The sequence below is a fragment of the Castor canadensis genome, chromosome 1, assembly GCF_047511655.1.
Source record: "Castor canadensis chromosome 1, mCasCan1.hap1v2, whole genome shotgun sequence".
NCBI classification, from domain to species: domain Eukaryota; kingdom Metazoa; phylum Chordata; class Mammalia; order Rodentia; family Castoridae; genus Castor; species Castor canadensis.
The window spans coordinates 115,399,175-115,414,830 of NC_133386.1; the positions used below are offsets into that span (position 1 = coordinate 115,399,175).

General features: G+C 39.2%; 2 protein-coding genes, 6 non-coding genes and 2 pseudogenes across 31 annotated transcripts in view; 2 read left to right on the forward strand and 8 right to left on the reverse strand.

The window, feature by feature from the left end:
- LOC109677740 (centrosomal protein of 295 kDa-like) overlaps window positions 1-452 on the forward strand; it is a 50,529-nt gene extending 50,077 nt beyond the window's left edge. For all 11 annotated transcript variants that reach the window (XM_074081101.1, XM_074081135.1, XM_074081112.1 and 8 more), the window contains 2 exons: window positions 8-104; window positions 179-452. In XM_074081101.1, coding sequence (XP_073937202.1) covers window positions 8-104; window positions 179-314 — 233 coding nt within the window. In that variant the 3' untranslated portion in view covers window positions 315-452. The remainder of the gene's footprint in view (window positions 1-7; window positions 105-178) is intronic.
- A 113-nt stretch (window positions 453-565) lies between these two features.
- LOC141416582 (small nucleolar RNA SNORA25) lies at window positions 566-697 on the reverse strand. Its single transcript, XR_012441227.1, has one exon. It is a non-coding gene; the product is annotated as a small nucleolar RNA SNORA25 (small nucleolar RNA).
- A 195-nt stretch (window positions 698-892) lies between these two features.
- LOC141416618 (small nucleolar RNA SNORA32) lies at window positions 893-1,013 on the reverse strand. Its single transcript, XR_012441250.1, has one exon. It is a non-coding gene; the product is annotated as a small nucleolar RNA SNORA32 (small nucleolar RNA).
- Window positions 1,014-1,054: 41 nt separating this feature from the next.
- Window positions 1,055-15,656, reverse strand: part of LOC109679297 (TATA box-binding protein-associated factor RNA polymerase I subunit D-like) — a 46,117-nt pseudogene continuing 31,515 nt past the window's right edge.
- Window positions 1,360-1,433, reverse strand: LOC141416554 (small nucleolar RNA Z40). Its single transcript, XR_012441217.1, has one exon. It is a non-coding gene; the product is annotated as a small nucleolar RNA Z40 (small nucleolar RNA).
- On the reverse strand, window positions 1,668-1,800 carry LOC141416602 (small nucleolar RNA SNORA1). The gene has a single exon (XR_012441240.1). It is a non-coding gene; the product is annotated as a small nucleolar RNA SNORA1 (small nucleolar RNA).
- LOC141416562 (small nucleolar RNA SNORA8) lies at window positions 2,002-2,139 on the reverse strand. Its single transcript, XR_012441219.1, has one exon. It is a non-coding gene; the product is annotated as a small nucleolar RNA SNORA8 (small nucleolar RNA).
- Window positions 2,969-3,040, reverse strand: LOC141416757 (small nucleolar RNA SNORD5). The gene has a single exon (XR_012441350.1). It is a non-coding gene; the product is annotated as a small nucleolar RNA SNORD5 (small nucleolar RNA).
- On the reverse strand, window positions 4,735-4,830 carry LOC141416727 (small nucleolar RNA SNORA40; annotated as a pseudogene).
- Window positions 10,876-15,656, forward strand: part of C1H11orf54 (chromosome 1 C11orf54 homolog) — a 36,555-nt gene continuing 31,774 nt past the window's right edge. For 5 of the 14 annotated variants that reach the window (XM_074081190.1, XM_074081194.1, XM_074081232.1 and 2 more), the window contains exon 1: window positions 11,185-15,450. The gene's annotated coding sequence lies outside the window, so the exon portion shown is untranslated. The other 9 variants (XM_074081249.1, XM_074081271.1, XM_074081219.1 and 6 more) reach the window with 7 other exon arrangements.

Below are 15,656 nucleotides of genomic sequence, written 5' to 3' on the forward strand. Positions count from 1 at the left end.
TTTTCAGGCTCATCTGTAAGTCACCTCAGGGGTATAAATAAAGTTAGAGCACTGCTTCTTGAGGAAAGAAAGACACAAGTCCTCAGACATCAAAGGGCTCTCAGGTAGTTTTTGTTTCACTGTGATTCACTGTTCTGCAATATTAGTTTTCTTTTAATTCTACATCAGCTTCTTACAGATTATATGATCAACTAGCTGAAGTGAAACAACAAAAGGAAGAGAAAGTGAAACAAGCTTATGCTCAAAACAGAGCAAGAGCAAAAGAATTTCATAAGGGGAGCAGGGTATCCCCCAGTTTTTTATGTTTAAAGTAAAAAGTATACTGAAATGATTTGATTTTTATTCCCCCCACAGAAAACACTAGAGAAACTTCGAGCCAAAAATACATGCTGACTTTTTACAGTGTTTTTAGGCAAAATTATTTAATGTCAATAAATTATTTAATAATTTTACATGTTTTGGTTGGTTTTACTGCACATCAAGGTCACCTTTAAAGTTGATTTTTCTTCCAGGATAGCCCTAAAAGAGAGTGAAAGAGAATTACAACACTTTTCCATTTCACCATCTGTGTCTCTCCTCAGCAAAGCACAGCACTACTGCTGAGTGACTGTGGCATCCCATAGAGAACTTCAATCTCAGGTCACAGCGTTAAGAGCTCTTGGTTTTACAGCCCTAAAAGCCCTCTTTGAAATGACCTACATACATTAGATTTCTCTTATGTGTGCATACCTCTTTAAAAGATGCTTAATCCAGTTGTCCTGCATGACAAAAACATAACCAAGAAAGACAATTACAAATGTTGCAATGTTGCACAGTATTTGACTGTTACAAAATCTCATTAGCAATGAAGTTACCATTAGAAAAATCATTGTGCGGTTATTTTATTGGGCAGTAGTGTCCCCAATAGGTTGATTGCTAACAAAGTAGCATATAGAAAACCTAGTGGGAAATTTCTTTATGGTCATGTCCACAGCAAATGAGAAACTGCATTCTAAAAGCCTTGGTAATGACCATTTTATCCCTGTAGGTATCTAAAAAATTACTTCCCACAAAATTTGGGCTTCATCTTTAATGTGACCACTTGAATTGCAGATTGGAATTATTGATGGCAACTTCAAAATTCCCCATCTGTGGAAAAATTTGTGTTTTAAAAACAGAAAGAACAAAACAACTTTGAAAATGCACCTAACTAAGGTTCTCAATGGTTTTAATTCAATTATAAAATGTATTTTGGAATAATCCCACCACTGGGGCTTGCTACTTCAAGGGCAGTTAGGGTATGAGGGGAAAATAAGTGCCCAGTGAACACTAATTTTAATGCATGCATGTTTTAAGTTCCTTAGAGCCTCTGCAGTGTATGGATGTTCAGAAAGGCTATTATCAGTCAGCTTAATTCAGAGCAGTTGAACATTTTGCCTATCATCATAACATCCTATCAGTGGCAATTTACTATACATATAATAATGGTTTACAACATTACAAAACTACCTACACTGCTTTTGAAGTAACAAGTTAAAAATACTTACCTGAGGACCTGTGGGATTTAATTTCCTGAAGCAATTTATTGTTCAGTCCTAGGAGATTAATTATAGAAAGCACTTTATAAATACCAAGTTTTTCTAGGAAACATTTTTCTTATTGCATCTTTTCATCCATGAGCTTAAGCAAAATGTTACAGATCTCACTGTCACCACTGCAATGCATTTACTGAGATGGAAGCATGACCTGTGTCTCAATTTAGCCACATTGACCAATCTAGGACACCAATCAGCAGTGCCCCCTCTCATCTGGAATGAGGCAAATTCCTTTCAAGAGGATTCATGCAACATGCAAAAGACTTCTGAATCTCTATCAAGTTCTTCTGTTATGCTGCCAGGAGGAAAACAAGCAGCTGGAAGCAATAGAAAGCCTTACATTTTTAGAGTAGATGGACCTTCCTGGATCTCAAGTGCTGACACCCTAGCATTTACTATTTATAGCTGTAGCAAGAAACCATGAAAATAATGTGTCAATATTAAATACCAGGTTTAACATGCACAAAGGCAAGAAAACCAACAATGACACATACTGAATTTCTATTGCACTGTCCTTTGAACACACCAGCAGAAATAAACTGCTGAGTGCAGATACCACATCGCATTTGACTACATTTAACAACCTTCTTAGGTTTGCACTGCAGCTGAGAAATTTAATTCGACCCTTATTTCCAAATTGTCATTCTAAGGAACCACAGAACTTTTTCAATTATATAATCCTGGGCTGAAGGGATTGCTGAAATGGTAGAGCACCTGCCTCGAAGGTGTGAGGCCTTGAGTTCAAACTCCAGTTACCCACATGCTGTAACCCCTTGAAAAGAATGGTATCTAAATACAAACTAAATAATCCTAGTCATCTTTATCTGGTCTCCATAATATGCACATCAAATTAAGCCAAATCACTATAGAGCTTTAGTTTGGTCTTGCCCAATATGGCAATAGGTTCTCATCCCAGTAGAGCCATAAAATAAAAGGCACACTAGTCAGAATCTTGACATTTTAAACAAGGTCTTCTTATATAGCCCAGACTGACCTCAACGCTTGATTCTCCTGTTCTACTTCCTGTTGAGAAGGTATGGGGACACAACACTGAGCCTGAGTTATCTTACTGTATGTCCTATATGGTACCAAATATTTTTGCTGAGCTCTTGTTTTATACCTAAAATAATGTACTTTTAACAGTATTGGAATGCTATGCTTGCAAATTTGTAATTCTTATAATTTCAAATCCTAGAACTTAGGGGTGTTCCCTGAGATCCTCCTACCAAAAAAAAAAGTCCTTGATAAGTTAGTTAGAAATTATCTCACTTACCCATTTCATCAATGAGTTCTCCTACAGCGAAAGTGCCAAATCAAAGACTTAGAAAGGATACTCAAATACTTCACTATAAAAAAAACTAAGTTTACTCTTTGACCTTAATAGCTATCTCCAGCTCTGTCAGAATTAAGTTTTAGTTCATGTCTGTTTCATTCAGCAGTTGAACAGTCAAATTCATCATCTGAACTGTGTTTTCAAAGATTGTCCATTAATCACCAACTAAAAACTTACCTATTACACACTAAGGATATGTGGATTTCTGCCAATACCTAAGGTAAACAACATATATATGTATATATATTAGCAGTTCTTTCAAACTTTGTAACTGTCTTGTAGTTTACTTACCACAGACCTAAGAAATGGCCCTATGAGATACCTTAAAAGCAACTGAGGCCAATAGGAAAAGGGGACCAGGAACTAGAGAAAAGGTGAGATCAAAAAGAATTAACCTAGAAGGAAACACACGCACAGGAAATTAATGTGAGTCAACTCCCTGTATAGCTATCCTATCTCAACCAGCAAAAACCCTTGTTCCTTCCTATTATGGCTTATACTCTACAACAAAATTAGAAATAAGGGCAAAATAGTTTCTGCTGGGTATTGAGGGGGTAGTGGGGAGAGGGACGGGGCGGAGTGGGTGGTAAGGGAGGGTGTGGGGGCAGGGGGGAGAAATGACCCAAGCCTTGTATGCACATAAAAAAAAAAAAAAAAAGGCCCTGTGAGTAAAGCAAAACCACACAATTACTGTATGAGCCATTTCCAACGATGTGTGGCTATAGTATGGAAGCCTTATCGGGATAGACCTCAATGTTTATTTATTTTTTAATAAATTTAAGTACAAAAATTAGTAATTATCAAGAACTGATAAGCTCTGGCAAAATTATGCAAGAATAGCCATGAACAGGAAAATCTATTTTAATCACAAAAATGAAATCATTTCTATATCTTGTAGAAAACTTGTCTAGCTATGTGAGGCCCTGGGTTCAATTTTTAGCATTGTCCATATCCGACAAAAAAAGCCTCAAAGTATTTTTAATCAAGCTCTTCAGGAGAGTGTAGGCTACTAAATAATACCATCAACCAGCTACTTCAGATGAACTAAAGATTGAAATATCACTTTCACTGTTTCCCATATTCCACTCCAGATCACCAGTTTTACCTGAGATGAATTTTTACCTCACAAATGGAAAAGTACTTAAATGTTAGTAACTTAGGTGGCTATAATTTAAAAATCAGGTAGGAAGGTGCCAGTTACTCATGCCCTGTAATCCTAGTTACTTGGGAGGCTGAGATCAGGCCAGCCCTGGTTTTTGAGATCCCATTGCCAAAATAACCAGATCAAAATGGACTGAAGGTGTGGCTCAGGTGGAATGCCTTCTCTGTAAGCAAAAAGGCCAAGTTCAAACCCCAGTCTCACATAAGAAAATTGTAATTCTTAATTTTTACCAAATTTATCTTAATGTATTTAATTCAAATCCCCTAGCTCACCTGAAATTAATTCCAGATAAATGTATGCCTAAACCCTGGAAACTCAAAAGCTCTACTTACAAATCCTTTCAAGTAAAATGAAACTGATACTACATAACTACATATCTGATTGCTTTTTTGGAAATGTAATTGGAAATTAAAGCTCTAAGTCTTATAAAATGAAACTTTGGAGACTTGTGTACTTACTACATCTGGACAAGCATGATCCACTCACAGAAGGATGTCTTCAGCTTCAGACCTCAAGTCTCAAATTAGAAGCCTTAAGAAGTAAAGAGCTTTTTTCATGCATCACAACATGAATGGTGATTGAACACAGCTGAAAGTTATCTTCCTATTCTACACTTTGTTCTTTAAGTCAACCTTAATGGTCATCACTTTAAACTGTTAGGTATCCTTATACCTTCTTGTGTGTTTTGGGTTGCTAAAGAGGATTTATTTTTTGCACCTGAGTCTTTGTCCAGAAGTTAAACAAAAACACACCCAAGTGCTAACCGTGCACTACTCGTTCACATTTAACCTTAATCAGCTACACAATGATGATCACAGTAAGAAAAATGGTGACTGAAACAAGCTAAGATGATTTTTTATGCTGCTGGGGATTAAGTTCAGGACCTTGAAATTCAGGATCTTGTAATTCACCACACTACATCCCCAACCAAAATTCAATTCTTACTACAGTAATGTTACTTTCATCTGAAAAAAGTTGGTATAATAGGATGCTGGTAGAGGTTGGACATCGTGGCGCATACACATATAATTCCAGCATTCAGGAGACTAAGGCAAGGAAGATCATGAGGCCAGGGCCAGCCTGGGCTACATAGCAGACCTTGTCTCATTTAAGAAACAAAGTGAGCTGGAGGCCCAGCTTTAATCAATAGTGTGCCTACCTAGCAAGCTCCAAACACTGTCCCAACCCCAATACTGCCAAAAATAGAAATTGAAATATGAAAAAACAAACCAGAAGAACTTGGCTGGATGTCAGTCATGTTTAACTAGCATTTTCTTTTCTGGATTAAAATCTCTTCGTTGTTTCAATGGTTTAGTAAAACCTGTTAAGTTTCTTACACTGAAATCAATAAGCACTGACAAAACAGCCAGACTATTATTTAGGAAGCAATGTCTCAGCTTCTTCCTAGTGTTTTAAAGTTTATGATTCTTTAGTTGTTTTCACCATGTTCTTCAGGTGGTTCTCATTCTTAGGATGTTCTTGGTTTAAAACGTCTTCCTCCCCAGGGTGGCGTTATCCTTTTAAGCATTTCTTCCTATGAAGTCACTTTCACTGCATGTTGCCTGATATTCACAGTGTCTCCTTTTCAGGCCACTCTGTCCTCTGTCCAGTATTTTTAGCCTCAGAAGTTTTCTCTTAGACACTGTAACGTCGTCATTCTCTTGCTCTAAATAGACCTTCATCTTCTTTGGGAATTCAGAACTTATTATGAAACAACTGTCATCCTACATACACACACACACACACACACACACAAACACCATTAATAACTAAGCTAGGAGGTGTGAATTCAACTATGATATATTCTATGAACTTCTGTAAATGTCACAATGTCCCCAGTACAACAATATAAAAATAAATAAACTAAATAACTATACTAATTACTTGCAACTGTAAATTATACCTAGGTTTAAAAACTCCCAAGTCAACATCTACATATTTTTTTCATTTCACGGTTTAAAAACACTACACATTTCAATATTCATTACAAGTATTTAGGGATGCCAACCACCCATGGCTCATGCACATAATCCTAGCTACGTGAGACACTGATCCAGAGGACTGAGAGTTCTGCCCATGCAGGTGAGACCCCATCTCCAAAATGACCAGAGCAAAATGGTTTGGATTTGTAGCTCGAGCAGTAGAGTACCTTCTTTGCAAGCATGAAGGCCCTGAGTTGAAACCTTCCCATACCACAAATAAATAAATAAAATTGGGGGCTGGGATAGCTCAGGGTGAAGTGCTTGCTTAGTATGCTTAAGGCCTTTGGATTGCTCCCCAGGAAAAAGCCCGTATTAGCAACTACTGAAAAAATAGCATGTGTATTCTTACATTTCCTGCATTAAATTTATTCAGTGTTTCAAATTTTAAGTGGAATAAAACTTAAAACTACTGAATGTTAATTCCTCCTGTACTAACAACTCCTACCTTCCTCGAACGAGAGTAAGTCACTTACTACCAACTTGATATCACATTCATCATGTTCAGGATATGCCGTTTCATCTTCTGCTCTGTAACATGGAAATGTGTATTTTAAATGACAAATCTTCTGACCTAGTTAGACACTGTCAACATACAACTGTAACACGAATACTAGTCAACAAAAAACCACAGTATTCTGTTTAACACCTAAAATGGATGTCTTATGCCCTGAGCTCAGGTTCAAGTATAGTTCTAACTTGCCTATTGTTGTGTTTCCTATCTATGTATCAGAAACACGGATGGCAATACACATTAAAGTTTATATTAGACAGAAACCAATGACCAGTGTTCTTACGTGATTCAACTTACGCTGACTCTTCAATAGGAGAAATGGATCCATCATCATCCAAATATTTATGTCTACGGCTATCAAGATCTTCTTTTTCTAAATCTTCACCAACATTCGTTTCAGGGATTCCTTGAGGTGGTATTCATACTTCAGTTTCTCCATGTGGTTAAAAATCCTCTTGCAACAGCTTGCTATTAAAAACACTTTTATGCCTTAGTCTTAACAAAATTCAAGTTTTGTTTCAAGAATCAGCAGATGCTTTTCCACAAAAGGTGAACATATCCTTACACCTGAATTTTGACTTAACCAATCTAGAGTTCTGGATGACAGCGTATCAACGGTTTGCTATAATCGCCTTAAGTTTCAAGGGTTTTCAAGTACTAATCCTCTGAAACAAAATTATAGTTTGTCAAGAAAACTATATTAAGTATACACTAATTCAACATTTACTGCTTGAGATATTTGGCCAAACTTAATGTAATTAGGTTACTTATAAAGGAACTGCTAAAAACATCCAAGCTTTATCAAAAAGTTATCTACTGAACATGTATGACTTGAGATACTTCAGGGCTAGGCACCAGTGGCTCACACCTGCAATCCTGGATCCCAGGAGGGTCAAATAATTCACGGAGACCCTATCTCAAAAATACCCAACACACACAAAAAGGCTGATTGAGTGGCTCAAGTGATAGAGCACCTGCCTAGCAAGTGTGAGGCTTTGAATTCAGACCCCAGTACTGAAAAGGGGAAGGAAAAAAAAAAAAAAACCCAACAGGATGAGGTTAGGGGTCTTATAGATAAACAAACTTGGAGTACTACTTTATAAATTTCTATTTCACGCAGACACCCAAATGAAGTTTGAGCTGAAGGGCTGAGTGAGCATTACATGAAAAACAATATAGAAAAAGTAGTCTCAAAACTGCAGACTATGTTCCATGTTTATCTTAAGCCAATTCTTTAAACGTCCATGACCTCAGACATTTTACCTATGTGAAATCTAGCCATATATATATATATATATAAATATTGACTCACCTCAAAGGTTAAAATTTTCCTCCATGGTAATGGTTTTCTTCCATTTTCACACTGTAAAAATGGGAATCCGGTTCCTTTGTCTTTAATTTGTTTCAAATCTATTTGTGATGACCTTCTAGTGCTTCTACTTCCTTTTGGTCTTCCTCTTGGTCTTAATTTTCCTCTATTTTGTCTGTTGTATTTCCTCTTTTTATGTTTCTTGTTCTTGAATCTTTCAAAAATAGCTTTTAAAGTCAGTGGTCTTGGTTCTAAAGATGAGTCACTTGATGAATCTGTATGAAGACTTTCAGGTGAATGATCAGATTTTCTAAGGGAATTTCTTTGTCTCCATTTAGGGGAGGAAGGAATACATTGTGTTTTAAATAAGCTGCGACCAGATGAAGAGCTGTCACTAGAAAAACAAAAGTTTTTTATTGAATGATCACTCAATCCCACGTCTATAGTTCTAAGACCAATTCATTAACACATGCCTAAAATAATTTTAGAACAACGGGCTGAGAACCAACCAGCCACTGTGTACTGACCATAACCAAAATGAACACAGCAATTGTCCAGATGTAGTGGCTCATGTCTGTAATCCTAGCTACTCAAGAGGTGGAGACTGGGAGCATCTGCAGTTCAGTGAGACTCCATTTCAACCATTAAAACCTTGGGGGCATGCACCTGCCAGCTCCAGTGAACGCAAAACAGGAAGAAAGGGCCTGTGGTTCAATCAAGTGGTAGACTGCCTGCCTAGCAACTGCCAGGCCCTGAGATCAATTACCAGTACTGCTCCTCCTCCCTCCACAAAGACTTTTATGGAATACAACCTCCATAAAAGTTGTCTAGTATATTCTCAACAGCACAGTAAATGGCGAAGCTTAAGTCAGGAAGAGATAACCAAGAAAATGTGTTGATTCCCTAAGCTAAAAATGTGTTCCTCTATAATATATTCAGACTTTGAATTAAACTGTTTGTCATAACTAAACAACATAATTAAACTTAGAAAGGCCAGTGTTATCCACTATTTTCTTTCCCAATTCCTTACCACCAATCATATACAATTATGTACTTTCCCTAATAATCAAATACAGTAAATGTTGACTGAGCTAGTCAGTCCTTGTAAATGTCTATTTACCTTTGGTTTTCAATTTCCACAGCTCTATCAGATGACATGTAGTCAAGAGAATCCATTTCTGATTTAACCATCACTTGCTCTTTACCCTTGAAGCTTTCTGAAATTACGAAACACAATGTACATGATGTAGCTTCAATAAGTAAATGCTGAAGCATACCAGTAGTACTGAACACATCTAATATTCAAGGTCAAGGTCAGCAAAGGCAGATCAAATGACCATGTGAATCAGGGCCAAAATCATTTACTAGGCAAGATCTAGAACAGTCCACTTCAGATGAATTTCCATTCACAAGCTCTTTCCATTTTTGTTCTCTAAATGTATTCAATCCAAGTCCTGTATTTCCAAGAAATGTATCTGAGTACAAAAGATTTTATCACCAGCCATAATGTAATGTACAATTACTGATAATACGATTAATGTGGCCAAAAAGCTATTTTCCAAGGTAGGGGAACTCCAAGGAAAAACTTACAGGCACAGTGTACCTGCTGTATACCAGGAAATATCCTTAGGTCGGATATCCATCCAATGCACTTTAAAATTTCTGGTATGGAATTGTATCATATTACATCTTTGCTATAAACTGAGCTCATAACTTTTCCACAAACTAATACTGATGTTTTCTGTCTCCACCTTGTACCCAATGCAGTGCATGTAACAGCTGTGGGGGGAGCCACTGTGACATTTACAAATGTGCTTACAGTATTATCTTAATTACATTCACCCCCTCCATCATTCTCTCATCCCACTTCTCCCCCTTCTTAAAACAATTTCAGCTTTCATTGTTCTACTTTCTAACATGAATATAAAATACATCCGCCATATTCGCCCTCCCCCCTCCCACTGCAATCCAAGTTTTTTAAAGCTAACGGTCACTATTTCACTATTGCATCTCCCTAGGTCTTTGTGTTTGTAATGGTTTATTCTTTAACGTAATTGCAAATTTACATTGAAGTCCTAACAAGTTGTAAAATGACAAAATATTCCAAATACAGGAAGACGACATGGTCACTTAACAATTTTAACATTGGGCATTTTATTAGTTTTTTTAAAGGCAAAATTCTCAAAGTTATGAGACACCATATGAGAAACTATACCCTAGCTTCTCAGGAGGCAGAGATCAGGAGGCTCGCGGTTAGAGGCCAGCCCGGGAAAACAGCTGGCAAGATCTTTATCACAATAAAGGCCTGGTGAGTGGCTCAAGTGGTAGAGCGCCTGCCAGCAAGCATGAGGCCCTGAGTTCAAACCCTAGTGCCGCCAAAAAACCCCTAACATTTGCTCCGTTAGCACTAATGGAATAGCTGTGGCTACATTTCTTTTTAAAGGCACATGACAAATACACCTTGAACTAGCTCAAACCCTCTTCTGGAATTCTGAGATGTTTACAGGCCACGTGTCCAGAAGTGACACCTTCCCGGAGCTATCAAGTACTACCTTGGGCAAAAGCCTCCCTTAAGCACCTACCCTCTTGCAAGGAATACGGCGTCGATAATGGTGCCTGAAAATCCACGTAAGACCTAAGACATTTACCACCTGGGCGGCACAATGAGTCACGCCCGCACCGCCATCGCGCCACGGGGGCTCAGCTCACCCCTAGTGCCCCGGAGCCCGCAGTCCCGGGGCCCCGCCTCGTCCTCCCCAGACGGGAACCCCCAGGCGCACCCTCGGTAGCGGCTCGCTGGCTGACCTGCTTCCTGAGCCCGCGGAGGTCGGAACCAGGCCGCACCCACCTCAGCTCGCCATCGCGCACGCAGCCGCCTACCTCCTCAAACCGCGCGGGAGAAAACCACGCGCACCCCTGTCACCCAGCTAAGACGTCCGCCGAAATCTCGCGAGACTACTCAGCTTTCGGGAAGGGGGAGGAGAGAGGAGGCGGAAGGGGAGGAGCGATGAGGGGCGGAGTCTAAGCCCCGGCCGGAGGGGGCGGAGTTGACTGAGCAGAGGAGGCCGCTGTGGGCCCGCGGGCTCTTCTAGCCGATGTGGTAAGTGCAGTTGGCCATCATGTTTTGACAAGTCTTGGGTCAGGTGAGCCTGACGGAGCCGGGCCCCTGCCTGTGCCAGGCCGGCCTTCTGGAGTGTGCGCGGCGCCCGCACGCAGTCGGTGTTAGGTGGAGCTCGTACGTTCCAGGCCGGCCGGAGCCCAGCCAGCCCTCCCTGAGGCTGGTTACAGTGTAAGTTTTACACTACCTTAGTTTGGGTCGGTTCCCCCACCCCCCGAAAAAAAAGCAGTTTGTTTTTTTTTTTTAATGAAGGAATAAACTGGTTCGTTTTGCCGTTGAAGCCTCTTGTACAATTAAGCAGGAAATTCTTAGTTTATTGTCTATTCTTAGTTTAATAGCGAATGTCATTTTAGAATAGGACAGACATTGAAAGAAATATGGGCTCTTTGCTTCAAATACTGAACAATTCCAGGACAAAAAGTCTGATCCGGACAGCCCAGGGCATTCCATCCACTCTGCAATCACTGTCAGCTCTAGGACGTCATCGCGTGTCCCGCTGTCACATTCACACTAGTCACAAGCAGGAACGCTTGCCTGCAGGCCCAGCCATGTGATTTGTAAGGCCCAATGCGAAATGACAATGGAGAAGAAGGGGAGAAGTGTCATTACAGGTACGAAAATAGCCAGGTGTGATGGCGGGTACCTATAATCCCAGCACTTGGGAGGCTGAGGAGGATCAAAGCTGCCCTATAGTGAGGTCTTGTCCCCCCAGAAACGTACTAAAATATAAGCTCCTTCACCTATGGAATTGCTCTGATGTGTTCTGGTGTTTTAAAATGTGCTATTTTAGCCTGGTGTCAGTGGCTCAACACCTAATCCTAGCTACTCGGGAGGCTGAAATCAGGAGGATTGACGTTAAAAGCCAGCCTGGGCAAATAGTTTGCGAGACTCCATCTTCAAAATGGGCTGGAGGTGTAGCTCAAGTGGTAGAGCACTTGCTTTGCAAGTGCAAAGTCCTGAGTTCAAACTCCAGTCCCACCCCACCCCCCCAAAAAAGTACTACTTTAATGCCTTTTCAAGTAAAGAAAAATTAAAATTATTATCATTACTTTACCATTTTCTTTATATTATGTAATACTAGTTTTAAATACAGGTATAAGGACATTTAGCTTGTATGCATAATCACTGAAATGTCACAGTATTCATGTCCCAGTATTTCATAGCTCATACAAGCATATGTATTTTGTTCTTGCTATAACAGTGGAAATGCAGTACACAACTAACTCACCTGTTTTTATTTTACTTCTTTTTCCCGAAGTACTGGGGATTGGACCAGGGCCTCCTGTATGTTAAGCAAGCACTATACCACTTGAGCTAAGTCCCCAGCCCTTTTGTTTTTATTTTGTTTTTGAGATTGGGTTTCATTATCTTTTGCCCCAGCTGGTCTCAAACTCTAAATCCATAAGTTTTTATTTTATTTCTTTTTTTTTAAAGAATTTTACTTCTTGATACATGTACATTCTATCAACATTCTATGGAATCTGGCAACACTGGGTCTTTTTTGGGTTTTTTTTTGACAGTACTGGGGTTTGAACTCAGGACCTCACACTTGCTAAGCAAAGGCTCTACCACTTGAGCCACTCCACCACCCTTTATTGTGTTGGGTGTTTTCAAGATAGGGTCTCTCAAACTATTTGCCTAAGCTGGCCTTGAACCACAAGTCTCCTGATCTCTGCCTCTTGAGTAGGTAGATTACAGGCATGAGCCATCAGCTCCTGACAACATTGAGTCTTCATGAGCTTCCACACCTTGTAGATCCAACAGCATTCTGTGCTAGTGGGGCATTACAGTCACCTAATATGAATGGGGTGGCAACCATAGGAAGACCCATACACTGCACCTTTCTCCTCGGGTCCTGCTCATGTTTCACTGACCTAACAGACTTCACTTAGACAAAACACAAGTTCAAATGTAACATTGTTGGATAGGGGTTTAGCTCAGTGATACAGCACTTGCCTAGAATGTGCGGCCTTGAGTTTGATCTCCTGTACTACACATACACACATACACACAATCTATCTATCTATCTATCTATCTATCTATCTATCTGTCTATCTACCTACCTACCTATCTACCTATCTATTTAACTGTGCACACTCATGCATAGTTAAGAATTTTAATACGGTGACAGCATATTCATATATAAATATGGTGACCCTGTATGACTGACTGCATTACTTGCATACCCACAAAGGCAGCCCTGTCTTAGAGCCTTACAAGTGTGGTAGATCGTGAACATTTAATAAATAATTGAGGGCCAGGCACAGTGGCTTATACCTATAAACCCAGCTATTCAGGAGGCAGGGATCAAGTGGATTGTGATTTGAGGCCAGTCAGGGCAAAATTAGAAGACTGTATCTGAAAAAGCACAAACTGGGGGCATGGCCTTAAGTGGTAGAGCACCTGCCTAGCAAGCACAAGGCCTTGAGATCAAACTCAAGTACTACCTAAAAATAAAAAAGTAAAAATATAAGTAGACAAAGAGACTGAACTAGTACCCATTGCATGCTAGGTACATGGAAGACTGATAAGAGATCACAGTCTAGGGGGAACAAGCAAAGCAAACATAATCACAGTTATACTCAAGAGTGCTATACCTGTACTACCACCCTGCCCTGTTTGCCCTTGGCCCACCTGAAGTTCTGCATTTCTAATCCAGTTATTCAGGCTGTAACCTCCCAGGGTTGAACTTTGTTTCTGTTTGGAATGGAAATAAAACAAACAAACTGACTGACCTTTTAGAGATAATAAAGGATTTTATATCAGTTCTTATTTCTACAGTAAGCATAAATACATAAAGTACCTCTTTTTTTCTTTTTTTGCAGTGCTGGGGTTTGAACTCAGGGCCTTCACCTTGAGCCACTCCACCAACACGTTTTTGTGATGGGTTTTTTTGAGATAGGGTCTCACAAACAGTTTCCACAGGGTTGACTTCAAACTGTGATTCTTCTGATCTCTGCTTCCTGGGTAGCTAGGATTACAGGTGTGAGCCACCAGGGCCTAGCTCTAAAGTGCTTTTTATTAACCTCATTATGGATAAATATACTAAAACCAGGCATGGTGTCATACCTATAATCCCAGCACTGGTTAGGGGAGGTATTAGTCAGTCTCTGCTAGGTAGCAAGACCCTGTCTCCAAAAAAAAGACACTAAATGAATATACTATTCATTGTATAGAGTGTAGACTTTGACATGTTCATAAATAAGTACCTGCTGGTTGCCTCATAAATAATATAATAAAATGTTAACATTTGGGAAATCTGAGTTAAAAGTATGCAGGAATTTTTTTCTGTGGTATTGGGATTTGAATTCAGGTCCTTAAGGCTTGCTAGGCAGTGCTCTACCACTTGAGTCACTCCAGCAGCTTTATAGGAATTATTTGTAATATGTCAATCTGAAAGTATTTCAAAAGAAAATGAAAATGTCTTACTCTTAAAAACAATTTTATTCAACTCAAAAATGTATTTAAGGTAATTGAAGTATGATTATATAGCACTTGGGGTCCATAATCAATAATTATTTATATTTAATTTGGAAGACAGATTATTATTTATTTGTTTTTTGGTGGTTCTGAGGTTTGAACTCAGGGTCTTGCACTTGCTAGGCAGATACTCTACCACTTGAACCACGCCCCCAGAGTTTTGTTTTAATTATTTTTCAGATAGGGTCTAGGGATTTTGCCTAGGGCTAGCCTTGGACCAGCAGTCCTCCTGCCCGTTTCTTTACAGGTCTGTGCCACCATGCCCATGTTGTTTATTGAGAGGCGGTCTCACTAACTTTTTCCTTGGGTTAGCCTCAAACTGCAATAGTTCTGATCTTTGCCTCCTGAGTAGATTAGATTATAGGAATGCACTATGCCCACCTCAGTTTATGTATATTAAATAACAAAAGGACAATAAAAACTAGTGGTTGATAAAGTGCTAAAGTAAAGGTCACTTGTCTCAGCTTCCCTGGAGGCTAAGGAGGTAGAAGGATGCCTTGAGTCCAGGAGTTCCTGCTACCTGGGCAACATAGGGAGATCTGTCTCTTACCAAAACAAAACAAAAAAAAGTTAAATATCAAGTCCTTAATGTATGCCATAGCAAATTTATGGATGATACATTGTTTGGAAATGTCATCAAAAGTAGAAATCCAGTTTCTAAGAACCTATGAGTCTGGAAGATTTAAAAAAAGTTTGCAAGACTATTTCAAGTGATTGTGAGGGACCACATTTGCTGAGGAAGTATGATAAAGCTGAGACTGCTCAGATTAGTGAGGTGTTCTACTAACAATTTTGGCTCATGTTCCAGCAGTGCTCTTAGAAACAAATGCCCTTAAGAGTGGTCTGTGCTCCTTGTTTCCTGTTGTGATTGGTCTGGGGTGAAATTCCTCCACCCACCTCTTTTTTTTTTTTTTTTTCTTTTCCCTGTTTCATTTTATTTATTTTACTGTGCTTATATACCTCATCACTTGAACACTTCAGGTAAGTTTAATCTCTACATATGTATACCTATTTGCTATAATCTTTATGTATGTATACCTATTTACTATCTTAGTGTAAGATAACAAATTGGTTATATTATCAGAAAAATTGAATATTAAATCTGCTTGCCATGAAAGTATATTTATTTGTAACTTAAAGTAAAAATTTGAATTTCAGAAGCTAATTGTGCCATAGGTTTACATTTT